The 22,920-nt window shown below is 62.0% G+C and overlaps 2 protein-coding genes across 2 annotated transcripts in view; both read right to left on the bottom strand.

Annotated features, from left to right (window-relative positions):
• Positions 1-3,357: 3,357 nt before the first annotated feature.
• On the bottom strand, positions 3,358-11,701 carry PANX2 (pannexin 2; the record flags this gene model as incomplete). Its single annotated transcript, XM_082635627.1, has 3 exons — positions 3,358-3,680; positions 4,041-5,471; positions 11,476-11,701. The coding sequence occupies 3 exons, from the start codon at positions 11,699-11,701 to the stop codon at positions 3,358-3,360; spliced, it is 1,980 nt and encodes a 659-aa protein (XP_082491753.1).
• A 5,205-nt stretch (positions 11,702-16,906) lies between these two features.
• MOV10L1 (Mov10 like RNA helicase 1) overlaps positions 16,907-22,920 on the bottom strand; it is a 30,060-nt gene continuing 24,046 nt past the window's right edge. The window contains exons 14-19 of the mRNA XM_082634419.1: positions 21,687-21,860; positions 19,145-19,294; positions 18,274-18,381; positions 17,593-17,730; positions 17,410-17,501; positions 16,907-17,302 (exon numbers count right to left, since the gene is read on the bottom strand). Of these exons, the coding sequence (XP_082490545.1) occupies positions 17,272-17,302; positions 17,410-17,501; positions 17,593-17,730; positions 18,274-18,381; positions 19,145-19,294; positions 21,687-21,860 (693 nt within the window). The 3' untranslated portion in view covers positions 16,907-17,271. The remainder of the gene's footprint in view (positions 17,303-17,409; positions 17,502-17,592; positions 17,731-18,273; positions 18,382-19,144; positions 19,295-21,686; positions 21,861-22,920) is intronic.

Below are 22,920 nucleotides of genomic sequence, written 5' to 3'. Positions count from 1 at the left end.
CTGGGGGTGGCCCTCCTTTGGGCTGGCTGATGTGGGAGGTGATGCCCCGTCCAGTCTCGTGCGGGGCAGGAATCAAAGGAATGCTGATGCCCACGGTGCGCCCTCTGCTCCCTCCGGGCAAGGTGGCATCCCTGGCACCTGCAGGAAGAGGTCTGCTTCTGTGGGACGCTGACTCCCTTCTGTTCCCCAGGGCAATGGGTCAGTTCACACACCAAGGAACAGGCCTCTGGAGGAGACTGGTCTGAAATGTCCTGCCGGGCCTTGGCTCACGGGGCAGGGCTGGGCACAGCAATCCCGCCGAAGACAGAGACCGGGGGCGGGGCGGGGGCTCAGTGGCCGGTGTGCCTTAGCCCCACCTGGACACGTGTGCATGGGGAACTTCTGTGGATTCAGCACACGGCCAGGCAGCGCGCCCCGCGGGTCTCTGGGAATGTCTCTACTCTGAGCAGAGCCCCTGAGTGTGCATGTGCAGGGGTGGGGGGCCGGTCTGGGCTCCAGCCCCACTCAGGGATTGCCGGGGGGCCCGTGGCAAACACTGCTGCCTGAGGTGAGTGGGAATTGGACTCCTGGGTGGGCACAGCAGCCCCTACCCCTTCAGGGTCACCTTGGCCCCCAGTGCCCGGCTCACCACCACCACGGATCTGGCTGCCCATGTGGGACCGAGGGGCCAAGGGCTCATCCCACCCTGCAGGACCTGGTCAGCCTGCCTGGGTCCTGTGGGGTCCCTTCCCCAGATGAGTGGAAATGGTGAGTGCCAGCCCAAGAGGCAGCAGGCCATATGACCTGGGATGCTGGGCTGGGGACAGTGTCCTGACCCGGGTGAGGGTGAGTGCTTTCTGGGGACAGGGGGTATGAATTGTACTGTTTTGCCATCTGGGGCCGTGCTGACCCTGGAGAGACTGCCACTCCCAGAGTCAGCCAATTCCTAGAGACAGCAAACAGTTTCACAAGCAAACCAGCCATCCACAGCCCCAGACCATCCCTCCTCCATGAGGTGCTCTGTGTCCTCGGGGCCACCCTCTGCCTGCCCCAATCACCTGGGCAGCCCCTCCGCCCTGAGCCTACCGAGATTATTCACACTGGCCGGTCCTGAGCCTGCTCACCCTGCCTCCCATCTCTCCCTGCGGAAACCCAGTGGAGGCTCCTGCCCACGTGTCCCCTCTCCCTGCCTCCTGACCGGCCCTGGGGCCCCCTCCTCTTGGGACCTGTGATAAACTGTCTTTGCAGTGACAGTCCTCTCCTGATCTCTTGGCTTCACCATACCTGAGTGATGATAAAAACCTACATCTAAAACCCAAGTTGCGGGACTTCCCTGGTGGCGCAGTGGTTCAGAATCTGCCTGCCAGTGCAGGGGACACGGGTTCGAGCCCTGGTCAGGGAAGATCCCACATGCCGCGGAGCAACTAAATCCGTGCACCACAACTACTGAGCCTGCACTCTATAGAGCCTGCGAGCCACAACTACTGAGCCCGCATGCCACAACTACTGAAGCCCGCACGCCTAGAGCCCGTGCTCCGCAACGAGAAGCCACTGCAATGAGAAGCCCACGCACCACAACCAGAGAAAGCCCACGCGCAAAAAGAAATAAATTTATAAAAAACAAAAACAAAAACACCCAAGTTGGGATGCAGCCCCGGATGATGGATCAACTGCACTCCCAGAAAGCCCAGCCTGCCGAAGCTCAGGGCTGCTCCAGGGAGGGGCCTGCGGAGGGGCTTCGAGGAGGCCAGGCCAGTCAGGCCTCCACACGGTGCAGCAGGTGGGACAGGTGGTCCCACCCTGATCTCGGCTGAGCCCCCTTGTGATTGAGGCCTGCACCCCACGTGGTCTAGCCCCCAGGGGTTTCTGGCCCAGCTGCCCCAGCCATCTGCCTCCAAGGAGCCTCTCTTCAGACCCTCGGGGTCTCCTGCTGTGGCCTATGGGGTGTGTGACTCCTTGGTGCACGCCCGCGACCAGCCTCATCCCCACCTGCATCCTGGGCCTGGTGAGGAAAGCCCCCCCGCGCCCGCGATCCCCATGACACGAACGCTTCCAGAGCACATCAGGGGCACCCCTTCCAGGAAGCCCTCCTGAGTCCTGCCAGTTCTTGCTAGTCCCCCCCAAGTGTACCTGGCAGCCCCTGCCCTCAAGCATCTGATGAGGGGGCCGGCTTCCTGGGGGGGGTCACTCCATCTCCACTGAGTCTGTGTGAATCACCCTGTGGCCCAGAATGCACGCACGTTAGCTGGAGACCACGGTGTGTCAGCCGCATGAGGACTGTGTGTTCTCATTCAGCTGTGGATGCAGCAGGGCCCCCAGGCGACCTGGAGGGCATCGGGGCGCCATCCACGGCCCTGCCGTCCCCCGCCCCCAGCACCTCCACCCCGTGCAGGTTGGGTGGAGGCCCTGGACACAGGAGGCCTCAGCTGGACCACAGGCCTCCGGCAGGATGGACCACTCAGGACTCAGGGGTATCAGAATAATCTTTATTGATATGCTCGGTGCTACCTTGTTAATACTGTCACGTTGTCGCCGTGGCTGAGGTAATAGGGATGGCCCCGCCCAGCGCCGGCCCTGAGCTCCCACGGAAGCGTGGTGGACCTTCGGGCGGGGGGGTGCTGATGGCCTTGGAGGGGACGTGGTTATTGCGTTGGATTCCTGCCCTCGCTGGCACGCTGGCGCCCTCGCCCAGCCTCACCCGTGCGCACTCACGCACACACTCGCACGCTTACCGCTAATGCACACACCCACTGGCACGCTGGCACCCTTGCTCTCTTCCGCACGCTCCCACACTCACACACACAGCATCCTTTGTTTTGAATGCATCTGAAGCCTCCTGGTAATAAATATACTCGCTAGTTACAGTAATCATAGTAAAATAAAGTACAGGTTTGTCGGGATACGAGGAGAAAGTGCACGTTGACCTTTGACTGGAGGGTGGCCCCTCCCACCGAGGGCTCCCGGTCCCTGCAGGGGCAGCCCTGAGGTGCCACCATCCCCAGCTCCCTCCTGAGTTGTCCTGCCACTGCCCGGCCCCTCACGGGCCAGCGTCCCAGGCCTAAGACAAAATCAACTAAAAAAATAAATTCTTCATCTCACAGCCGAGCGCCTGATGCAGGGGAGGGGGATGGTGGCTCTGGGCCTTTCTGGCCACGGGCTCTACGGGGGTCATGGCCAGCCCCTGGCCCAGCCAGCGCCCCGACGATGCCATCTGAGGGGCCGGGTAGGCGAGGTGCTGAGCCCCGTGGCATGCGGACAGGAGGCTGGGGTGTGGGCCGTGCCGGGCGAAGCAGAGGCCGCGTCCACGGGGGCGCTGGGGGCAGTGGCGCACTGCGGTCATGCAGGGGGGCCTGCGACGGCCTGGGCAGCCCTGTCACCTCAGAACTCCACAGCACTCACTGCTGTCCTTGTCTCCTCAAAAGTGGCAATGAGGATCTGCTGGGGGGGAGGGATGGTGATGAGGCTGCCCACATCAGGGGGGGCTCGGGGGGCCCCGTCCTCCTCCTCCCGTGCCTCATACAGGGTGCTGATGTGCAGCAGCGGGTGGGTGGCGTTGCGGCTCAGGATGGCGAGGGGGTCAGGCTTGCCCAGGCTGGCTGGCGACAGAGGGGCCGTGGCGGGGGCGGCGGAGGGCGAGCAGATGTGAAACGGGCCCCCGGAGGGCAGCGCGGCCCGGGCTGGCTCTGCGGGGAGCGGTGCATCTGCAAACAGCCCAGAGCACAGAGCCTCTGCAGACCCCTCTCCCCACCTGCTGCCTCCCCCCTCCTCCCGCCTGGCCCGCTCGGGCTCTGAAGCTCCCCCACACAGCGGCCGGCCTGGCGGGGGGGGGGCTCTGGCCGCCCCAGGAGCAGAGCGCCCGTTTCCAGAACCTTCTCCAGGTGCCGAGCAACCTTACCGTGTGTCCCCGCCAGCCCTTCATCCCGTGTGCTTCACAGGGCCCTCGAGTGAGGGTCCCGCCTGTCGTCACCCCGGCAGCTGGCTCCCCTGCCCACCCACTACTTCCATCCAGCTGGTTCAGTCCTTAACCCCCTTCACGCCCCTCCAGCCCTGCCCATCCCTACCTGTGGTGGGTGCCGCGGGCAGGCCCAGCTTACACTCCTCTGCCTGGGACAGGAAGCCTCCTTCCTGGCTCCGGGAGGCTGGCAGGGCGGCAGGCATGGCCTCGGCCTTGGCCTTCTTGGTGCCCAGGATGTAGGGATGCACGTCCAGGGAGAAGTGGCGGGCATGCTTCTTGTCGGGGGGCTGGCCCGTGTCGCCCCCGCCACCCTTATAATGGTGCGCGGCGCGCGCGCCCGCGTCCAGCAGCGGCGCGATCAGCGTGTCGGTGGCCGTCTTGCGGCGCACGGGCTTGGGCTTCTCGGCCTTGCTGTTCTCCACGCGCATGATGGCCAGAGGCTCCTTGAAGGGCTGGGGCAGCGGGTTGCTGGTGGGGATCCACTTCATCTTCTTGCGGGGCCGCTTGACCACGGGCGGCTCAGCGGCGCCCTCAGGCTCGGCGGGGTTAGCGCTGGGGTCCACGGTCTGCACGCCCTCGTCGCGCACGGTGGGCGTGGCGTCGTGGTTGGACTGCGCAAGCGCGGCCAGCAGCTGCCGCACCACGTTGTCGTACATGAGGTCGCTCTCGTTGGTGATGAAGTCCAGCCGGTTGAGCGACTTGATGTGGTCGCGGTTCTCGTTGCAGAACATGGCCAGGATGTTGATGTCGCAGAACTGCGAGCGGCGCCACTGCCGGCGGGTCTTGATGCCCACCTTGTGCAGCTTGTCGAAGATGAAGTTGCTTTTGCGGAAGATGAAGAGGTGGACGAGGTTGACGAGGATGATGAGGTTCATGGAGCAGAGCAGCGCGACGTCCACGCCCGCCACGATGCGCTGCAGCTGCACCGACGGCAGCTTGCAGGTGACACGCACGGCCGGGCCGCCCCCGGGGGCCGCGCCCAGCGCGCAGGTGAACTCGTTCTGCCTCTGGGTGGCGTAGTAGGTGCACAGGTAGGAGATAGGAGCCACGCTGAGCAGCAGGATGAGCAGGTGCCGCGCCAGGTAGAGTTTGGCCAGGAAGTTGCTGCGGCCGCGGCGCTCCAGGTACTTCTCGAACAGGTTCTGCTCGGGGCTCTTCTCCTTCTCCGCGTTCTCGATGATCTCCCGCCGCTCGCGCTCCGTGATGCCGGGTCCCTTGGATTGGATCTGCTTCTCGATCTTGGGCGCGCGGCCCTCGGCAGCCCGGTGGTAGCAGTTGTCGATCTCCTGCAGCAGGAAGTTGAGCTCGGAGGTGAGGCGCGTGGACGCCAGGAACTCCCAGCCCAGCGCGGGCACGTACATGATGGCCGCGAAGGCCAGCAGCGAGTAGGGCAGCAGCTTGTGCTCAAACAGCGACGGCCACAGGCTGGCGTCCACGCCGGGCAGCGCGTCCCGCAGCTCCGTCCAGCAGTAGCCGCGGGCGTACAGCGCCTGGTCGCGGGTGAAGTTGTGCGGCGTATAGCAGTAAATGGGCTCCTCTGGGGGCAGAGAGGAGAGGGGGCTGGGGGCGAGCCGGGCATCGGACCCCTCCCGCCTGCCCCGCGCTGAGCCCTCTTCCGCACATCTCAGCGTGCTGGCGTGGGTCTCACCCCGGGTACCCCGCCCCCCACGTACTGCAGTCAGCTGTGGCACAGACACAGGTGGGATGGGGGTGGAGGGTACGGCCGTGCCCACCCCGCCCTGGGGGGCCGACCTGCACTTGGAACCTCAGGCCCCCCTCCGAGTGCCATAACGTCCCCATGTGCACACAGGGACGAGTCCCAGAGAGGGCGGCACAGGCCACACCACTCAGCTGGGGCTTCTCTTACAGTGGCACAGCTGGACCAGCCCCCAGCCTGGCACTGCCTCGGCCTCCATCTTGAGAAGGGCAGGTGTCCTGGCCAGGTCCTACCTACCCAGAGCCGGTTACGGTGGCACAACTAAGGAACAGCAAAAGTGGCCCTGCCTGCCCTTGAGAGTTGAGGAGTGTCCCCCCAAGACCCACTGTCCTGGGGAAGGGCAGGCCTGGGGTCCCAGGACACTGGGTGGGCAGGGGCAGTCACCCCGGGGATCCGACAGGAAGGACCCACCACCCAGTCCACAATGTCACGCAGGAAAAACGGTCGTCACTGAGCTGTTTCCCCCCAGGTGAGGACAGGTGCCAACCAACAGCTGAGAACGTGGGACGCTGTCCCCACCGAACCTGCCCTCCAGCTGGGCCTCCCGTTGAACGCTTCTCAGAGAGGAGAGCTTGGCCGGCTCGGAGCTGTCCTCAGGGCGGGGCGTCACCGTTCATGGCCCCTGAAGACCGGGCCACTCGGCTGTCAGGCCAGGCTCCAGTCCTTGTCACCACAGACCGGGCACGTGTGCCCTCTTGCAAGTGGCAGAGCCCGGGCCCCCTGCCCAGAGGGCAGCATCCCAATGACAGGAGGTCACTGCCCCCAGCCTGACCACAGCTAGCATGCATGCCAGCCTGCCCTAGCCTGGACCCTCCTCGCGCCCCGAAGAACGGCCCCCAGGGCGAGTCCGTTGAGTCTCCCTCTGCTCCAGCTTACGCCCCTCACCCCACGAGGCTTGAGACCAGGAAGCAGTGGGGACCAACGCACCTGTCTGTCTGTCTCTGTCTGTGCAGGCCCCTCCCAAGGCCTGCCCCAAGTTAATCCCAGCCTTTGAGGGCAGGAGAGGCAGGCGGTCACTGCTGGTGCCTCGCAGGGGCCGAGGGGGCCGGCTACACATCTGGGCACGGAGACCCCAAAAGTGCCTTCGGTCCCAGGCAAGGAGGTCACCTGGCCTCTTACATATGCAGAGCCCCAGCCATTGCCAGCAGCGTGACAGCCCCGCACCATCCTGAGGGTTGAGGGGGGGCTTGAGGTGGGCCTCAGGATCGCCGGAGTGGGGCCCACAGCTCGTTCCAGGTGGTGTGGTCCAACGGCCATGGCAGCAGGACCTGGGGCTCCACGTGGCAGGCACTGGGGAGTCACGGAGGGCTGGGGGCAGGAGTGACGGGCAGTGAGCTCTGCTCAGCTGTGGTGGCGAGGTCAGGGGCTCCGTGAGGAAGCTGTGCCAAGGGCACACGAGGGACGGGCTTGGCCGAGGATGGGGCTGGGTCAGGAAATGCTGGTACGCACAGCCCAAGGCCCCTGACGAGGACACAGATTGGGGCCTAGTGGTGAGTTGGGCTCAGAGAACATGGAAAAGGCACAGGATCCCCCCTCATGGTTGAGAAGATAGCATTTTCTTCACTTGCTTTTTGTCCTCACAGCCAACTCCAGGCCAAAGAAAGGCAGACGCTCTTCTCTGGGAGAAAAGGACGGCGGGGAGAGGTCCCTGGGACCCCCAGGCCCCTGGTCCAGGCCCCAGGGGAACTGGGAGGGTGCCGCGGCTCTGGGGCACGGAGGGGGCCTGTCCCCTGGCGGTGAGTGCTGCAGGCACAGGGGAGCTGGTTCACCCGTGGATGGAAGCAGGGCCCCCATGGGTCCCCACATCCTCTCACGTCTGCCACAGCCCCCTGGCTGCTGGGAGGGGAGGAGGGATGAGCCCTGGCTCAGGAGAGGCCCAGCTCCAGGGCCCCTCGGGCTCTACACCGGGGTCTCTGTCTTTCCCTGACCTGCAAAGCAGGTCCAACAGCCCAGCAGAGACCGGATGTGTCATGCCGGTGCCTCAGGACACACGTGTGCAGTGACCCTGGCCCGGAAGAGCTGCGGCCGCATGTCCTGACTTGAGCTGCAGGGGCCTGGGTGCTGGGCCGGACCCTGGTTGGGGGTGGGGGTGACCGCTGAGCCAAGGGGCCTGGGCACCGGGCACTCAAACACTGCAGTGCCAGCATGGGTGTCCGACAGGGACCCGCAGACCCAGTCAGCTCACCCAGGGCACCTTTCCTGATGGCACTGTGTGGACTCTGGACCCGAGCGCCCCTGGCTATGCCCCGAGAGGACACCGGGGCCAGGGTCCTCGCAGCCCCGGGTGCTCCCAGAGACCCCGTCGTGGAGCACGCAGGGCCGACTGCGGTGCCGTGGAGAACATCGAGCCAGAGCAACAGCCAGGGCTTGCGAGGCCGCTTCGGGGAAGAAGCTGTGTGTGCGATTCCGAATTCGCTGCAATTCCGGGGCTGCTCCCGGTCCCCAGGCCAAGCCCAGCCCGCGACAGCGTTCCCTCCCAGCTCGAGCGCCCCAGTTCCCTTGGAGACCCTGCCTGACTGGGGGTAGAAGAGGCACACCCGTTATAGGCATCTCGGAGATGTCGAGGGTTTGGTTCCAGACGCCAGCGATAAAGCGAAGATCGCAATAAAGCAAGTCACACAAATTCTTTTCTTTCCCAGTGCATATAAAAATAATGTTTATACTATACTGTAGTCTATGTCTACATGCTGTATGTATGTCTAAAAACCAACGTACGTACCTTAATTAAAAATACTTTATTGCTAAAAAATGCCATCCACCGCCTAAGCCTTCAGCGGGTCGTAATCTTTTCGCAATAGTAACGTCAAAGACCTGCTCACAGGTCACCGTAACAAATGTATTAATAAGGAAAAAGTTCGAAATATTGTGAGAATTACCAAAATATGGCACAGAGACACGAACTGAGCAAATGCTGTTGGAAAAATGGCGCCAGGAAACCTGCTCGTCGCAGGGTTGTCACAAACCTTCAAATTGTGAGAAACGCAATATCTGCGAAGCACAATAAAATGAGGTCTGCCTGTGTTTGGCTATTTTAGGAAAAAGCAGCTGTTGGTCCCCTCTTCCCAGGGCCCACATAACATCTGGAGAAACCAGTAGCCCTTCAACGCCCCACTCCCCCGCCATCCTCTTTTGGCCGTGAGCCTCGCTGACCCTCCATCCACCACTGAACGGGTCTGCACAGCGGGTGTGTCTGCGGAGCCACCGGGGCCTTCCCGCCACCTGCCACCCTCCAGCCTGGGGATGAGCACAGGCCACAGTGTTCAGGGAGGTCCCCGCCTGGCCGGGTCCTCACCATGAGCCCAGTGGCCAGCATGTACTTGCCCGCGTGTCACCAACAGGCAGACACATCGGACCCCCGCCCCCTGCGCCAGGGCACCAGGTGAGGATCTGGGCGCTGGGTGGGCTGGTGGGGGTGAGCGCCGGGTCCCCTCGAGCCGAGCCGGGCTCCAGTGGATGGGACATGGATCCTTCCAGCAGTGGCAGGACATACTCTGGGCTCGGAACCTGAAGATGGATGGTGACCCAGTGCTGAGGGGACGGGTCGGGTGTGCTCCTGTCTGGGGGTGGGGGATGCAGCTGGAGGGGCCTCCAGCGCCCCTTGAGGGTCAGAGCTTCTGACCTCGCTTCCTCTTGCCCCACTTTGGTCCACAGCAGTGGTCCCCTACTGTCCTCAGATCTGGAGAAGGGACCCGGGGACGATTCTGAGCTCTGTGAGGAGCACCAGGTAGACGGACCCTGATCCAGGAGAGCAGAAGAGGCAGCCGCCACTGCCCCGAACGGCGGTGGGAGCAAGGGGACTGCGCGGCCTCAGTCACTCAGCAGCGGGAGAGCTCGTGAAGCCACTGCCACCCCCCATTTGCTCTGTGACCTGGAACAGGATTACCATGGGGCAGACCTGGGCCCCGCACGCCAGACATGCTCCACCGGCTGGATTTTGGGTCGCAGGGTGCTGGGCTGCAGGACCGGCACCTGCCTGCCCTGGCTCAGAAGGCCTGCCTTGCCCTCGCTAGGGAGGCACCGGGCCCCTCCGGACCAGCATCGGGCCCAGGCGTGTCCCCAGACACACGCAGGTGGGTGTGAAAGGGCAGGCGACACAGGGAGGCCAAGTGTACCGCCAGGAGCAGAGATGAAGGACACACTCGGGGAGACCCAGCAGCCCAGCCAGGCTGGATGCAGAGGTGCTGAGGCCCCCCCACATGGGGGGAGCTGGTTCACAGCAGAATATCAAGGTGGGGGCCCTGTCACAGGAGGTCGTCTGACGGCGACTGAGTCCTGAGCCTGCCCCACCGTGTGCATCTGGAGTGGGTAGGATTGTTCCCCCAAAAGATGTTCTAGCCCCAAGCCCTGGTACCTGTGAATGTGACCTTGTTTGGAAAGAATCTTTGCAGATGTGATCAAGTTGAGATGAGTCACGCTGGATCAAGGGGGACCCGATCCAATGACTGGTGTCCTCATAAAAGGAGGGAAATTTGGACAGATACCCAGGAGGAGGTATGAAAACGCAGGCAGAGATCAGGTGATGCGGCCACAATGAAGCCAAGGAAGGCCCAGGACTGCGGAGCCTCCAGAACTGGAGAGGCAAGGAGGGACCCTCCCTGAGGCTTCGGGAGCATGGCCTGCCCACACCTGGATTTTGGACTTTGGGCCTGCGCACTGTGAGACAATGAGGCTCTAGCGTTTGGGGTCACAAGTTTGTGCTAACCTTTCAAGGCTGCCCCAGGAGACACCTGTGCACAGCCTGACTTCCCCCCCAGGCTCCTGGGGAGCGTGCTGACCCCGGGAGTAACCCACCCGGGGGTGGGACGAGGCAGCCTGGACAACGTCCATTCTCAGGTCACAGGGACCCCTAACAGGTGAGTCCTTTGTGCAAGGAAGCCTGTCCACGTCCCTCAGGGGAGAGTCGCCCTCTCTGCCACGGGCTGATGGGCTGCGAAGGGGCCTCCCTGGACATCTGGGCCCTGAGACCGCTTGCCAGCCAGACCCTGCGTGGGGGGCCGTTTCCCGTCTCCAGCCGCCCACGCACCTGCCGCGTGTGGACCCTTGGTCCCCGGGAGCCCACTCTTCCTTCCTGCCTCACCTGGGGTCACCTCTCCTTAGGAGGCCCTCAGGTGCTCCCCAAATGCACTGAATCTAATCAGGACCACATCTGTCAACGGCAGCTTCAACCTCTCATCCCGTCCACGCTGCCGTGGACACTGCCCTTGTCTGGTTTCTTCTTCTACCTGCATCAGCCTCACAGGCGCTGGGCCTGCTGCTGAGGCCAGGAGGGTCCACTGCCCACCAGTGCCTGCTGCTCCTCCAGGCCCTGCCTGCCCAGGGGGGCCTCTGCCCAAGACCTGCCCAGGCTCCCAGTGCCCCCCCACCAACCAACCAGAATCTGCCCACTTCTCAGGGTCTTCATCCCACCACCCGCCCCAGGACCCTGCCCAGAGGCCGTGCTTTGGTGTCCACTGTCCCCATCACCTGTAACTTCCTTTTTTGGTCCCCACCTGGCGACTCCTCCTTCCCTCAGACCCTGCCCACTCCCCCTTCTGGTCGCCCCTCTTCCACGACAGAGCCCACGTCTCCTTGATGCCTGGGACCACCGGGTCCGCCCGGTGTGAGCCCACGGAAGGTAAATTCAATACATCGAAAGAGAGGGATCAGGGAGGCAGCCCCAGCGACCGGCGACACATGCAAGGGCGGGGAAGTGTTGAGGGTCTGCGGGGAGACCCCGGGGCACCGCCCACACTGCCGGCCCCAGTGGGGAGGCCCGCGGTGGCTGGCACAGCGAGGGTGGCCCGAGAGGGCACGCGCCCCTCCCGCCGCGCGCCTCCGGCCTCACCTGCGAAGTTCTTGGTGAAGACCAGGGTGACCAGCAGGATGGGGACCAGCACGGTGCCGATGGTGACCACGCGATCGAACGGCAGCTCCAGCTTGAGCTGCAGCAGCAGCGCGGCCAGGGCGCCCGCCTTGTCGTCCTGCGCGCCGGGCAGGATCAGCTCGCGCAGCTTCTCGCCGGCCAGCAGCGCCGTCGCCATGTCCGCGGACGGCTCCAGGAGGTGGTGCATGGGGGGCGCGGGGGATCCGGGGCGCGGGGCCCGCGGTGGGGGCGGGGGGCGCTCCGCCGCCGCACCCCGGGGCAGGGGTCGGGCCGCCCGGGCCGGCGCGGGCTGCGGGGGGCGCAGGGGCCGCCGCCCCCGCCTCGGCTGCAGCCCCGGCGCGGCCCCGGCGCGTCTTTCCGGCGGGGGCGGCGGCGGGACCCCCGCCCCGAGCGGCGGGCGGCGGCTGCGGTCCCGCCGCGGGGAGGGGGCTGTTTACCTGCGGCGACGCGCGGCGTGGCTCCGCCCCCCCACCCCCACCCCCCCCGCACGCAGATGCGGCGCCGGCGATGACTTGGCAAAAAATATTTAAATTAAATAAAATGAATGAACAATGACTGGTTCTTCCTCTTCCTCAGGGCGGGGAGGAGGGGGAGGCCGAGTGGGGGGCTCCCCTCGCCCGCGGGTCGGGGATGGCTGCACGCGGTGGAGATGCGGCGGGGCCGGCCGCGTCCTGGGCCCCTGTCTTCCAGCCCCGCGTCCGGGAGCCGCCCCGCGGAGAGGGGTTCCTCGTCCGCCTCCCGCACCCGCTCTCCGCTCTCTACAGAAGCCTGGCCGCCACCGTGGGCGCTGAGGCTCCCACCCACCCGGGCTGCTGCGGACACAGACGGGGGACTCCACCCCCCACGCGGGGCAGCCGGCTGGCGGACGCTGCGGGGCGTCTCCTCATGGCCTCTGCACTGCAGCCGTCGCCCCAGTGCCCTCCCCGCCGCCCCCCCGCGTCACCTCCACGCGGTCCCGCGGCCTCTGTAGCCCTGCACCTCCTCCCCATCACCCCATCCGTTTGCCTTGGTCAATGGCATTCTCCCGGTCGGCCTGTGCCCGCACCTTCCTGACCTTTACCCCCTCCACTCCGACACCCCCGTGCCCACCCTCAGGCACCACCCCTCTCGCACCCTCCTGGGTTCGGTCTCTGGTGCAGAGCCCAGCTGCCACCTTCATGCAGATTGCCTGCAAGACTCGCTGTATCACTTCTTATTCTTTCATAAAAGGTCCCCATCCCACTGTAATAGGATATACACGTGCTCTTTGTAAAATATTTAGCATAGTTGGAGTTTCAACTTCACTCAATAATTCATCCAGGGCTTCCCTGGTGGTGCAGTGGTTGAGAGTCCGCCTGCCGATGCAGGGGACACAGGTTCGTGCCCCAGTCCGGGAGGATCCTACGTGCCACGGAGCAGCTGGGCCCGTGAACCATGACCGCTGAGCCTGCGCTTCCGGAGCCTGTGCTCTGCAGCGGTAGAGGCCACAACAGTGAGAGGCCCGTGAACCGCAAAAAAAAAAAAAAAAAAAAAAAATCATCCAACTATGTTTTGAGCACCCATATTTGCAGGCCTTGGGTCACTGCTGTGAGCTAATTTCCCACCCCCTGCCAGGGGAGCTCAGAAGGGGGGGATGTCCTCTACAAGCCTGAGCTTCACTTTTTTTTTAAATTTTAAATATTTATTTATTTAGGCTGCGCCGGGTCTTAGTTGCAGCATGCACGCAGAATCCAGTTCCCTCACCAGGGATGGAACCCGGGCTTCCTGCATTGGGAGTGCAGACTCTTAGCCATTGGACCGCCAGGGAAGTCCGGGGGTCGCTGTGCTTTTGAAGACTCACCAGTGTTTCTGAGCGACGCCCACCCGTTCCACCTGTGTACTGCTCACTGAGGGAGTCGGGCTGCTTCCATCCCCAACAACGCAGAAACCTCCAGTCAGGGGCTGGCCCCTCCCCTGCAGCAGCATGTTTCCGTGATCCCACATGCCGATGGAGGTCCCCCACATTCTCCTTTTCCCTTATGTAATGACTTAGGCATTCATGGCCTTTCCTTCTCCGTGTACACTTTGGAGGATGGGGAAGGTGGAAGTCTGTGCTGCCTTGGGCTGTTCCAGGCGTGAGCAGGGCACATCCCTCCATCTACTTACATCTTCTATGCCTCCTGTAATAGAATCATTATTTCTCTGTAACATCTTGTTGGCTCTTCAGGTTACTTCCTAGACACCCTGTAGTAGTTCCACTGTAAACAGCCACCACTTTCTGTGGTGTATTTCAGTTGGTTAGTCTGGTTAGGAGAAAAACCGCTAGTCTCCACGTGCTCTCAGAATTGGCAAGTGGCTACGGCAGGTGGCAGAGTTGCCACTGGAGCACAGCGGGTGTGCGGCAGATGCTGGCAGGACGAGCGCACGGGACCCACAGGACAGAGGGCGCAGCCGGGGCTGGCGGCCCTGCACCCCTACCCCCATGTTACGGCAGCCCCTCCGATGCTGTCCTCATCCCAGAGAGGGGCCTGGGTGGGGAGGTGACACCTGGACAGGGGCTCTGATCCTGCAGAGGCTCCGAGCTCCACCCTCCCTGCCCCTTGGGCAGGGGTGGACAGCAGGGGCTGCGCCGGTCCTCACCCCCGGCCGGCCCAGACTGGGGGACTACTCTCCCCAAATCCTGTCTCTGGGGCAGGATGGCATTACGGGAACAGCCTGCCCTTTCTCGTGCTGATCCATTGACATGTGGCTTTTGACACATGGAAGGGCTTTGGAAGGTTGAGGGACATTACTACAGCAAAACCTTCATTCTCTATTTAGGTGACGTTTTATCAGCTCGCATATCAATGAAGACGAAAAATAGGAAAAAGCCTAACGCTGAACCATTTCTTATTACTTGGGTGAACCCCAAGTAATGTTCGCCCTTGAAGACGGGCAGCTCATTAATTGACGCATTTCCAATTCTACTTCCACGTGCAGTTACGAAAATTCACAATGTCTGTGCATTGTGTTGATTGAGTACGTACCTAACGATTCTGAGAACAGAGGAAGTTCTTGTTCCCAGGTCTGGTCTCATGGTCTCACAGATTAGGACAAACGACCCCCTCGATGTACTGCAGGTATTTGTCTGGCAGCAGCCGAGGATGCTGGACAGGACAGGCCATGGCACAGCATGGCGGAAGGTCACCTCACCCCACACTTGGGCAGCAGGTGGCCGGGGAGCTCTGCCCCACCGGCCCCCTCACTCTGGAGACTGGAGCCACCGCCCTGGGGTGCCCAGGCACCTAGCGGAGGAAGTGGAGCTGGTGAGCTGGTCCACTCGAGTCCTGTGGCACTTCTGTTGGCCCTTCGTTGGCCAGAGCTCTCAGCTGGCCCCACAGGGCTGGGTGGAGAGGCGGGTCACAGCCCACCATGTGCCTGGGAGAACAGACCCTCTGTGACGCCATAACTTTCAACCCAGCACATTCTGCAGTGGGGTGCAGTTCTGTGGGAAGAAGGAATAACATGATGATTACAGCTGTGAAAGGACAGCTTGCTGGGGTCCTTTTTAAGTGGACGAGGGCGAGCGTCAAATTGCAATGGCATTTTGAATGTCAGAGATGGTGAAAAGGCTGCTGGCTGGAACTGTTCTACTTTAAAATGGCAACAGTTACAACATGCTGGGCATGAGCAACTTTAAAAAAGGAAGAAAAAGCTTGGATAACTTACAAACGAGGGGCGGGACACACAACTTCCAAGTTTCATTTAGGGGATCTCTGTGCAGCCACACCTGCCCACGGTGCTTTTTTTTTTTTTTTTTTTTTGGCTGCGTTGGGTCTTCGTTGCTGCGCGCAGGCTTTCTCTAGTTGCAATGACCGGGGGCTGCTCTTTGTTGCAGTGCGTGGGCTTCTGATTGTGGTGGCTTCTCTTGTTGTAGAGCATGGGCTCTAGGCACTCAGGCTACAGGAGTTGTGGCACAAGGGCTCAGTAGTTATGGCTCACAGGCTCTAGAGCACAGGCTCAGTAATTGTGGTGCACGGGATTAGTTGCTCCGTGGCTCATGTGATCTTCCTGCACCAGGGCTCGAACCCATGTCCCCTGCATTGGCAGGCAGATTCTTAACCACTGCGCCACCAGGGAAGTCCCCTGTGGCGCCTCTTACCTCTGCTCCACGAGGTGTCCACGCTGGTCTAGGTGGCTCGGCCTCCCACAGACTCTGACCCTTGGAGGACAGGCACCGTGCGCTTCTGCCCACAGGCAGCAGAGGTCCCTGCTTGGGCACTGGCCCCCATCCCCATCCAAAGGTCACATGGGGACTCCTGCCTGTTCTGGCCCAGCCAGGCTGTGCAGCGCCCTCCTGCCCTTGGCACACAGGTGTGCCCTGAGTACTGCCACCCCAGAGACACCTCTGGGTCCCTGCTAAGGTGTCCCCTGGCCCGCCCAGCCCCTTGCTGCCTGCAGCCCCTGCTGCTCCTGCCCTGGCATGTGGTGGTGACCAAATCCCGCTACTCGTCACCGAAGATGGAGGGTGGGACCCAGCCACGTGTGCTCAGCCAACACTGGTTCCCCCCCGGAATTTCTAGGTCTCCACTGTCACCGGTTGGTGTCAGAGGCCCGGCCCCCAAGACCCTGGAGAGGGTGGCATGGAAAAGCAGAGTGGGCTGGACTGGAACTCGGCCACGGAGAAGACCAAGGGGGGCAGAGCCAGGTGGCAAGTGGGCAGGAGGTGCAGACCGAGGGGGTTCAGTGCGACCCTGAATTCCACTCAGACTCTGCCAGGTGGGGCTCGAGGCTGCTCAGAGTGACCTGGCAACTGTCCTGGCAGCCCATGCATGTGGCCAAGGCCAGAACCTTCTCATGTCCTGACAAGCTACTGGCTCTGTTTCTGAACCCAGCCATTCCCCCACCAACGGACCCACAGCAGCCATTTGTGGTGTGTCCACAGTTAGGAGAGCCCAACCCCAGGCCCGGGGGCCCCTGCAGGCTCCGGGCTGAGCCTCCAGGGCCTCAACTTCCCCACCTGTGAGCCAGGAGATGGCATTTCCAGTGCTCACAGCTGCCGACAAAGGGACAAGGCCCTGAGGAGCAGGAGCGGGGGCAGCCAGTCACGGGGGGGTGCTAGGGTCCTGGGGTGGCCTTGGGACCCCTGGTGCGGACACTGTCTGCCCTGTCCCTCCCGCCACGCCCTCCACCTCTGCAGCACCCACAGGAAGGTCTCTGTGGCCCTGCCTGTGGCCTCCAAAGGCTCGGATACAGGCCCCGCCCAGCTGCACCAGGATGCAGGGGGCGGGGAGGATGCTGACCCCCACCCCTGCCCTGTCGGCCCAGCCCTGGGCAAAGAGCCCCAGAGCCCCCAGGCTTCACACAGCTGGTGTGTGAAGTGAACGTGGCTCAAGGGCCTGGAGGCCATGTGAAAGCCTGACCGCCACCCCCAACACTGGATGCGGAGGCCACGCAAGTGTCCCACTCAAGCATTTATTTCGGTGACAGCTGCAGGGACTGCCCAGGGGTGGGCACAGGCTGCGTGCGGAGCTGACAGCAGTGAGAGCAGACGTCAGACCCGGGGCCCCAGGCCCGTGGCCGCGGCTGGAAACCAGGCAGGCCGCAGCCCAGGCGGCGTCCCTCGGGGTGTGGAACGCGGCCTCCGGCCACTGCTTCTCAGCAGGGGCTCTGCTGGGCAGAGAGGGGCGGTCGCTCACCCGGCCATGGCAGCAGACTTGGAAATGCGGGGTCCAGTGAGTGGGGCTCCCCATGACAGCTCAGGCTCACGCTCAGGGACCACCGCGGGGCTGCTGGCGGCCCCCTCTTCACAGGGTGGTCTTACGAGGGGCACTGAAGTTTGCTCATTAAGCTGTGAAAGGAAGGAGGCGCTGACCCCAAATGTCATCCCAGGACCGGGTGGAGGGTGGCCGCAGCCCAGGGGCAGGGCCCGCAGGGGCAGGAGACGGCAGTGCTCACTTCTGCAGGGGCTGCAGCTCGGGCGGCAGGTCGCATCCTGTGTAAACCCCATTCGTGATGCTGTACTCCAGCAAAGCCCCGAAACACGGATCCTGGTGACACACAAAGGGGCAGGGCTCGTACCTGACAGCCATCCCGCTGCCCCACTGGGCCCCTCTCCCTGAGCCCTGGGCCACAGCTCACCCTGACAAGTACATGAGGATTTCCCACCACAATCAGCAAGGCTTTGGGTCTGGTGATTGCAACATTAAATCTTTTTGAGTTGAACAAGAATCCCAAAAAATATCTATCATCTTCAAATATGTGTTCATTTGACCGCACCTAAGAAACACAGAGATGGATAAAAATAGTGTTTAAAATTTTTCGATGTGGAAAGAAACTCAATCTATAAAAGCATTTAAAAACATTCAACATCAGTATGACTCCATCTCTGGTCAAAGAAGAGAAAGACAGTGGGCGAGGAGGCGGCCTCACTGCATTCTGCCCACAGCCGAGGGGGCGCTCCAAACACCCAGGGGGGACCTCGGGGGCGGGGCTCGCGGCAGTGCTGCTCCTCCTCCACCTGAACTTCCCAACCTGCCGCAGTTAACACGCACAGTTCACACAGGGAATTTTAAAAAGAACAGACTTCCGAGAGCCGAGCCACCTTCCCGCCCGCAGGCTCCTTGCCAATCCCGCGCCTTCAACATCCCAGCCCTCCTTCTCCAACATTTAACTACTTCTTCCTGGGTTTCTGTACTTCTTTTTTTAAGAAGAACACCCTATGGTTAACTGCTCGAGGTGACGGTCCAAGACCCCTCTTGCCCCTGCGAGGCCCTGCACAGCAGCCAGCCTGGCGCAGGCCCCTGGGACGCGGGTACCTACAGTTGAGATGATGATAACCAGATACTCTTGCCCTTGAAACTCCTCCACGGATCCAACCTTTATATCCATCAGATCAACATTTTGCAAAAGAATTTTGATTTTCTCCACCTTTGAAGATGAGATCAAAGATAAAATTTCACAAATCTGACCATTTCTTTACATATTACAGCGTAAGCTGAACGTTAACCACTGAGCCCCATGGCCTTTCAACCCCTGATCTCGGTTCATCAACTCTAAGCTGCTCACAGCACAAATGCCGGTCTCAGGCGGGGTGTGCGGGGCCGGGGCAGTGCCTCCCAGGAGCAGGGCTCTGCGTCAAGAAGCGAGGACTCCCTGTGCTGAGAGTGGGGGTGGATCCAGAGCGCCTCCTGGGGTTGGCGGGGAGAGAGCGCCATCCAGACGATCCCATCCCCGGGGCCTGAGTGGTTATGACAGGAACCAGGCTGTGTGGCCACAACAGGAAAGCCAGAAGGAAGAGGACCCGGGGCAGGGGCGGGGATGGTCCTGAAGGGGGTGCAGCTGATGAGCTGAGCAAGACTGGGGGTGTGTGAAGATCTCCAGAGGGTGCTAGTAAAGAATAAGCACCTTCAAATTGTGAAAAGGACAAAAGCTCAGCTCCTGCCAGCACAAAAGGCTGGAGGGCGGGGACCAGAGGCGGCTCCCTCAGCACCCAGGGGATGGGCCTTCTCACACGCAGTGACCGCATGTGCGCTGAGGTGAGGTCACCACGTGTCCCCAGCCCCCGCCCCCCCACCCCGTTTGGGGCACAGGCACAGCGGCTGTGCAGATGCAGAGAGAGCCGTGTCCACCTTCCCTCCTCAGAGCCCGGGGACAGGAAGGCACAGAGGAGCTGGCCGGAGCAGACCCACACCTGCTTCCGGTAAGGCGTGATCACGCCGAGGTCGCCGGCGGACACCTGGCTGGAGAGGCTTCTGGCCAGCAGGCAGCAGTAGCGCATGACCTGGACGGCCTCGGCAGGGTTGAACCACGATGGGCTTCGCCCCTCTCGAGCTTCGTTGCCCTGAGTTAGCAGGAAGACAAGAGAATGGCACATCCATCACAAAAACGTCATTTTCTCGACAGGAGTTTGTGAAGGGTCTATGAACCAGGGGAGAAGTCAGGGTGGTGACTCAGCAGAGACAGAGGAGCCCTGCTCTTGTGCAGACTTGTGTTCCAGCAGGACAGATGGATGCTCAGCAGTAAGGACTCGTCTTGGATGCACAGATGCCGGGGGTGGAGGGTTGGCTGGGTGTGTCTGTGAACTGGGACCCCACCCCCTGCCAAAATGCCCGTGCGTCCTGGCGAGAGCAGACCTCGTGGCCTGGGGGAGGCGGCCGGCCAGCTGATACCTATTTGGCCACAAATTTTTAAAAGCAGAATTTACAGGCCCTCGTTCTTGATCAGAACCTAATAGAATCAGAAGTAAGATATAGGCCACCCAAACATCCTTAACCACATGGAGATATACTTCTTTAGAACTCCTGGGTCAAAAAGGAAAATAAAGTCACGCGTCTCGACAGACACGAAGACGCACGTGGAAGGGCAGAGCTGGGAGGGCGTGGCCACCCGAGCCCCTGTGAGGAGGACAAGCACAGGGGCCTCGCGGCCGTCTCGTGAGAACTGCAACAAGCAAAGGAAAGATGAGCAAGTCAGCGAGGGGAGGAGTAGAGAGAAAGCTGAGATGAATGAAGCAGAAAACAGGTGAAAATAAAGTCCAAAGCTGGTTTTCCAATTAGACCAAAGGCTGGTGCCTCTCCTGTAACGGGCCAGATGGTCAGAATCTGAGGCTTGGGTGCAGCCACGCTACCCACTCAGTGCTGCCGTCTGGGCGCAGGCTCCCAGCTCCCGGCCGCACTTCCTTTAGGACAAGACCCCAGTTGCCTTGGGCCCGGCCCCCCTTGGGCGCTCCTGGGGCTCAGCTGCCCCCTCGACTGGGCCCCTCTGCGAGATGCCCTGGGCTGGGGACAGAGCAGTGAGGCAGATGGGGGTCTTTCTGGAGCTCTGGGGGAGGGGCTGACGAGGGGAGCACACAGGTGACACATGGAGGTCTCACTCCAGGGATGGAGTGCCCTGTGGGGGAGCGAGGGCCCTGGCAGTGCTGCAGCCTTGTAACAACGGACGACAGTGCCCTTTTGCTCCAACGGTGGGAGTGGACCCCGCTGTTCCCTGCAACCCAGCCCCAGAGGCCTCACCCTCATTTTCTTCTGGGGGGCCCAGAATGGAGCCAGTACACAGGCCCTGAGAAATACCCACTAAATAAGGTAACCTTTCTGGACTCTGTTCTTTTCACACCGAGCACCTCCATCTCCACAGCTCCATGGTAGGTTATCCAGTGGACCTGGAGTTTCCATTTCCTTCTACACAACGTTTTTGCACATTTGTCACTCCCTTCTACACCCAGTTTTTGTCGCGAATGAGCCTACTGTGACCCTTATGTAGTTTGCAGGAAACACATGTGTTGCTGTGGACAGAGCTGACCTCTCCTCAAGGCCAGGCCCTCCACTGGGAGCGTGGGTGCTCTCGGGCGGACCTCCCCTTCTTGGCTGACTGCTCTGCTGCCCCCACTGAGTCTGCTTTGCTGCCCCGAAACCTGAAGAAGCCTTCGAGCAGAGGCTGGGGGAAAGGCATTCCAGGAGGGGCCTCGTGCCAAGCAACCACGCTGGTCTCCCCACAGGGCCCCCTCGTCCTCCAACTCGCGCCCATCCAGAGGATGTGCACCCCAAGCCACACCTGGACGCACGAGCCCACCGCTGACAGAGCGGGTCAAGCTAAACGTCGAGGGGCCAAGTGCTGTCCCCGGGAAGGCAGGCTGCTGAGAGGATGGGCAGACACCACTCCAGCCCCAATTCTGCAGGAGTTTGGCGGGGGAGGGGCTCACGCCAAACCTGACTTCTGGTTCTAACCACCAAACTCCCAGTACAAACTCCCTGGTTTTAGTGAGCGCTACCGGGCGTCTAACACCTCCCTCTGGGGACCCCCCACCCAGTGAGGCCCTGGGGGAGGGCAGACTCTGTCCCCAGGATTGGTCCTCCCCCTCGACACCACCGAATCACAGGGGGAAGGGGTGGGGCTGTGGCAGGAGCTTCCTCAGGTCTGCTCACCTCCCAGACCCTGATCGACCCTGTCAACTCCCTCAGGATGCCCCCCTTCGATGCCCACCTCGGGCCAGCCCCCTCAGGGGCCTTCTGTGCAGTCACCCGAGTGCCGAGGAGCTGGTCTTGCGGGGGCAGAGCCCCCTCCTCACTGGCTTTTCTCCCCCGGGACCAGCAGAGAGCAAGCCCACCACAAGCTCTCAGGAAATGCCGGGTTAATGATGCTGGGTTAACGACCAGATTCAACATGGTAACCAGGACACGTGTAACGGTGGGTAGCACTGAGGGGTCGCCCTCCTGCCGAGCCTGGCCCACACTCACCCTCACTCCGTGGAAGATGAGGGGGAAGCCCTTCCTGGGTAACTTTTCCCAGCCCAGCAAGGAGGTCACCACCCTGGGGTCTGCGCAGACTTCCAGCTCTCGGTGGTAGAACAGTCTGGATGGTAGGGCCAGCAGAGCTGAGTGGGACCTGTAGTTCTTCACGAGCTTTGTCACCTGCAGGAAGGAAACAGGGGCAGGTCCAGGGCCAAAGCCAGCACGCGCACCCGACGTGCCTCCAGGGGAAAGGTGCCTGGTCACCTCGAATCACACTTGGGCGGCCCTGCCTGTGCTGCCCGCCCCCGTCACCTCCACTGGACTTGGAAGCGCTCTTGGCACCTCCACCTCGGACGACTGGGCTCTGACAGAAAAGAACAGGAGAGAAAGTGTCCCTATGTGGGGCTGCAGGCTGTCTGCAAGCTGCACCCTAATTCCCTGTGTCGTGACCCCGGCCGTTAGAGCAGCCCGGGGAGCCTGGTCCTGGCTTGGCTGCAGTGGGAGCTGGGCCCTGGGCCCCGAGGCAGGATGGCTACCCACAGCCAGCCCCCAAGGCACCGGGGGACGAAGCACCAGGACGGGGAGCAAGGACAGCTTTGTTTCCTGCCTCTAACTGGCCAGGAAGTTCACCCTAGTCTTTCCTTTTTCCTGGGGTGAGAAGGCCAGAGGCCTGGGACTCTCCTGCTGACAAACTTCAACTCAGTCACCAAGATGGGTCCAGTCTCCAGCCTCTGAGACACTAATAGAAACCTCAAACCTGACTCAGCAGCACGGCTTCTCCCTGGGCTGGGCTGGGCCCTGCGGTGCTGGCCTGGACACCTGCCTGCCACCCTATCCGCCCTGTGCCCACATGCCCTCCCTGTTCTCCAGGGGGAAAGGGCCCGGGGATGACGACCTGGAACGTGGAATAGGCCCCAGGCAGTTGCCCTGACCATCTGCCCACGATCACCGCACCTGGCTTGCTGTTCAAAGTCCAGAGGGGAACCTCTCCTTGTCTCTGTACTGGCGGAGCCCAGAGGATAATGTTATTGGCTCACTTCAACAGGGGACCCCATGGACACAAAGCTCCCGAGCTCCAGGCTGCTGGAGGCTCCTGAAATGCAGACCCTGAGGCCCATCCCTCTGTGTCATCAGAGGTCAGCTGAGAACCCAGGAACTGGCACTTTCACCAGTACCTCGGGAGACCGCAGACACGCTGCCTTCTCTTCCAGGTAAACTTCCAGAGCTCCCTCCTGTTTCC

The sequence above is a fragment of the Mesoplodon mirus genome (genome assembly GCF_964341445.2).
Source record: "Mesoplodon mirus genome assembly, chromosome: 11".
In the NCBI taxonomy this organism is placed as follows: domain Eukaryota; kingdom Metazoa; phylum Chordata; class Mammalia; order Artiodactyla; family Ziphiidae; genus Mesoplodon; species Mesoplodon mirus.
This window is presented reverse-complemented; position numbering and strand designations above follow the sequence as displayed.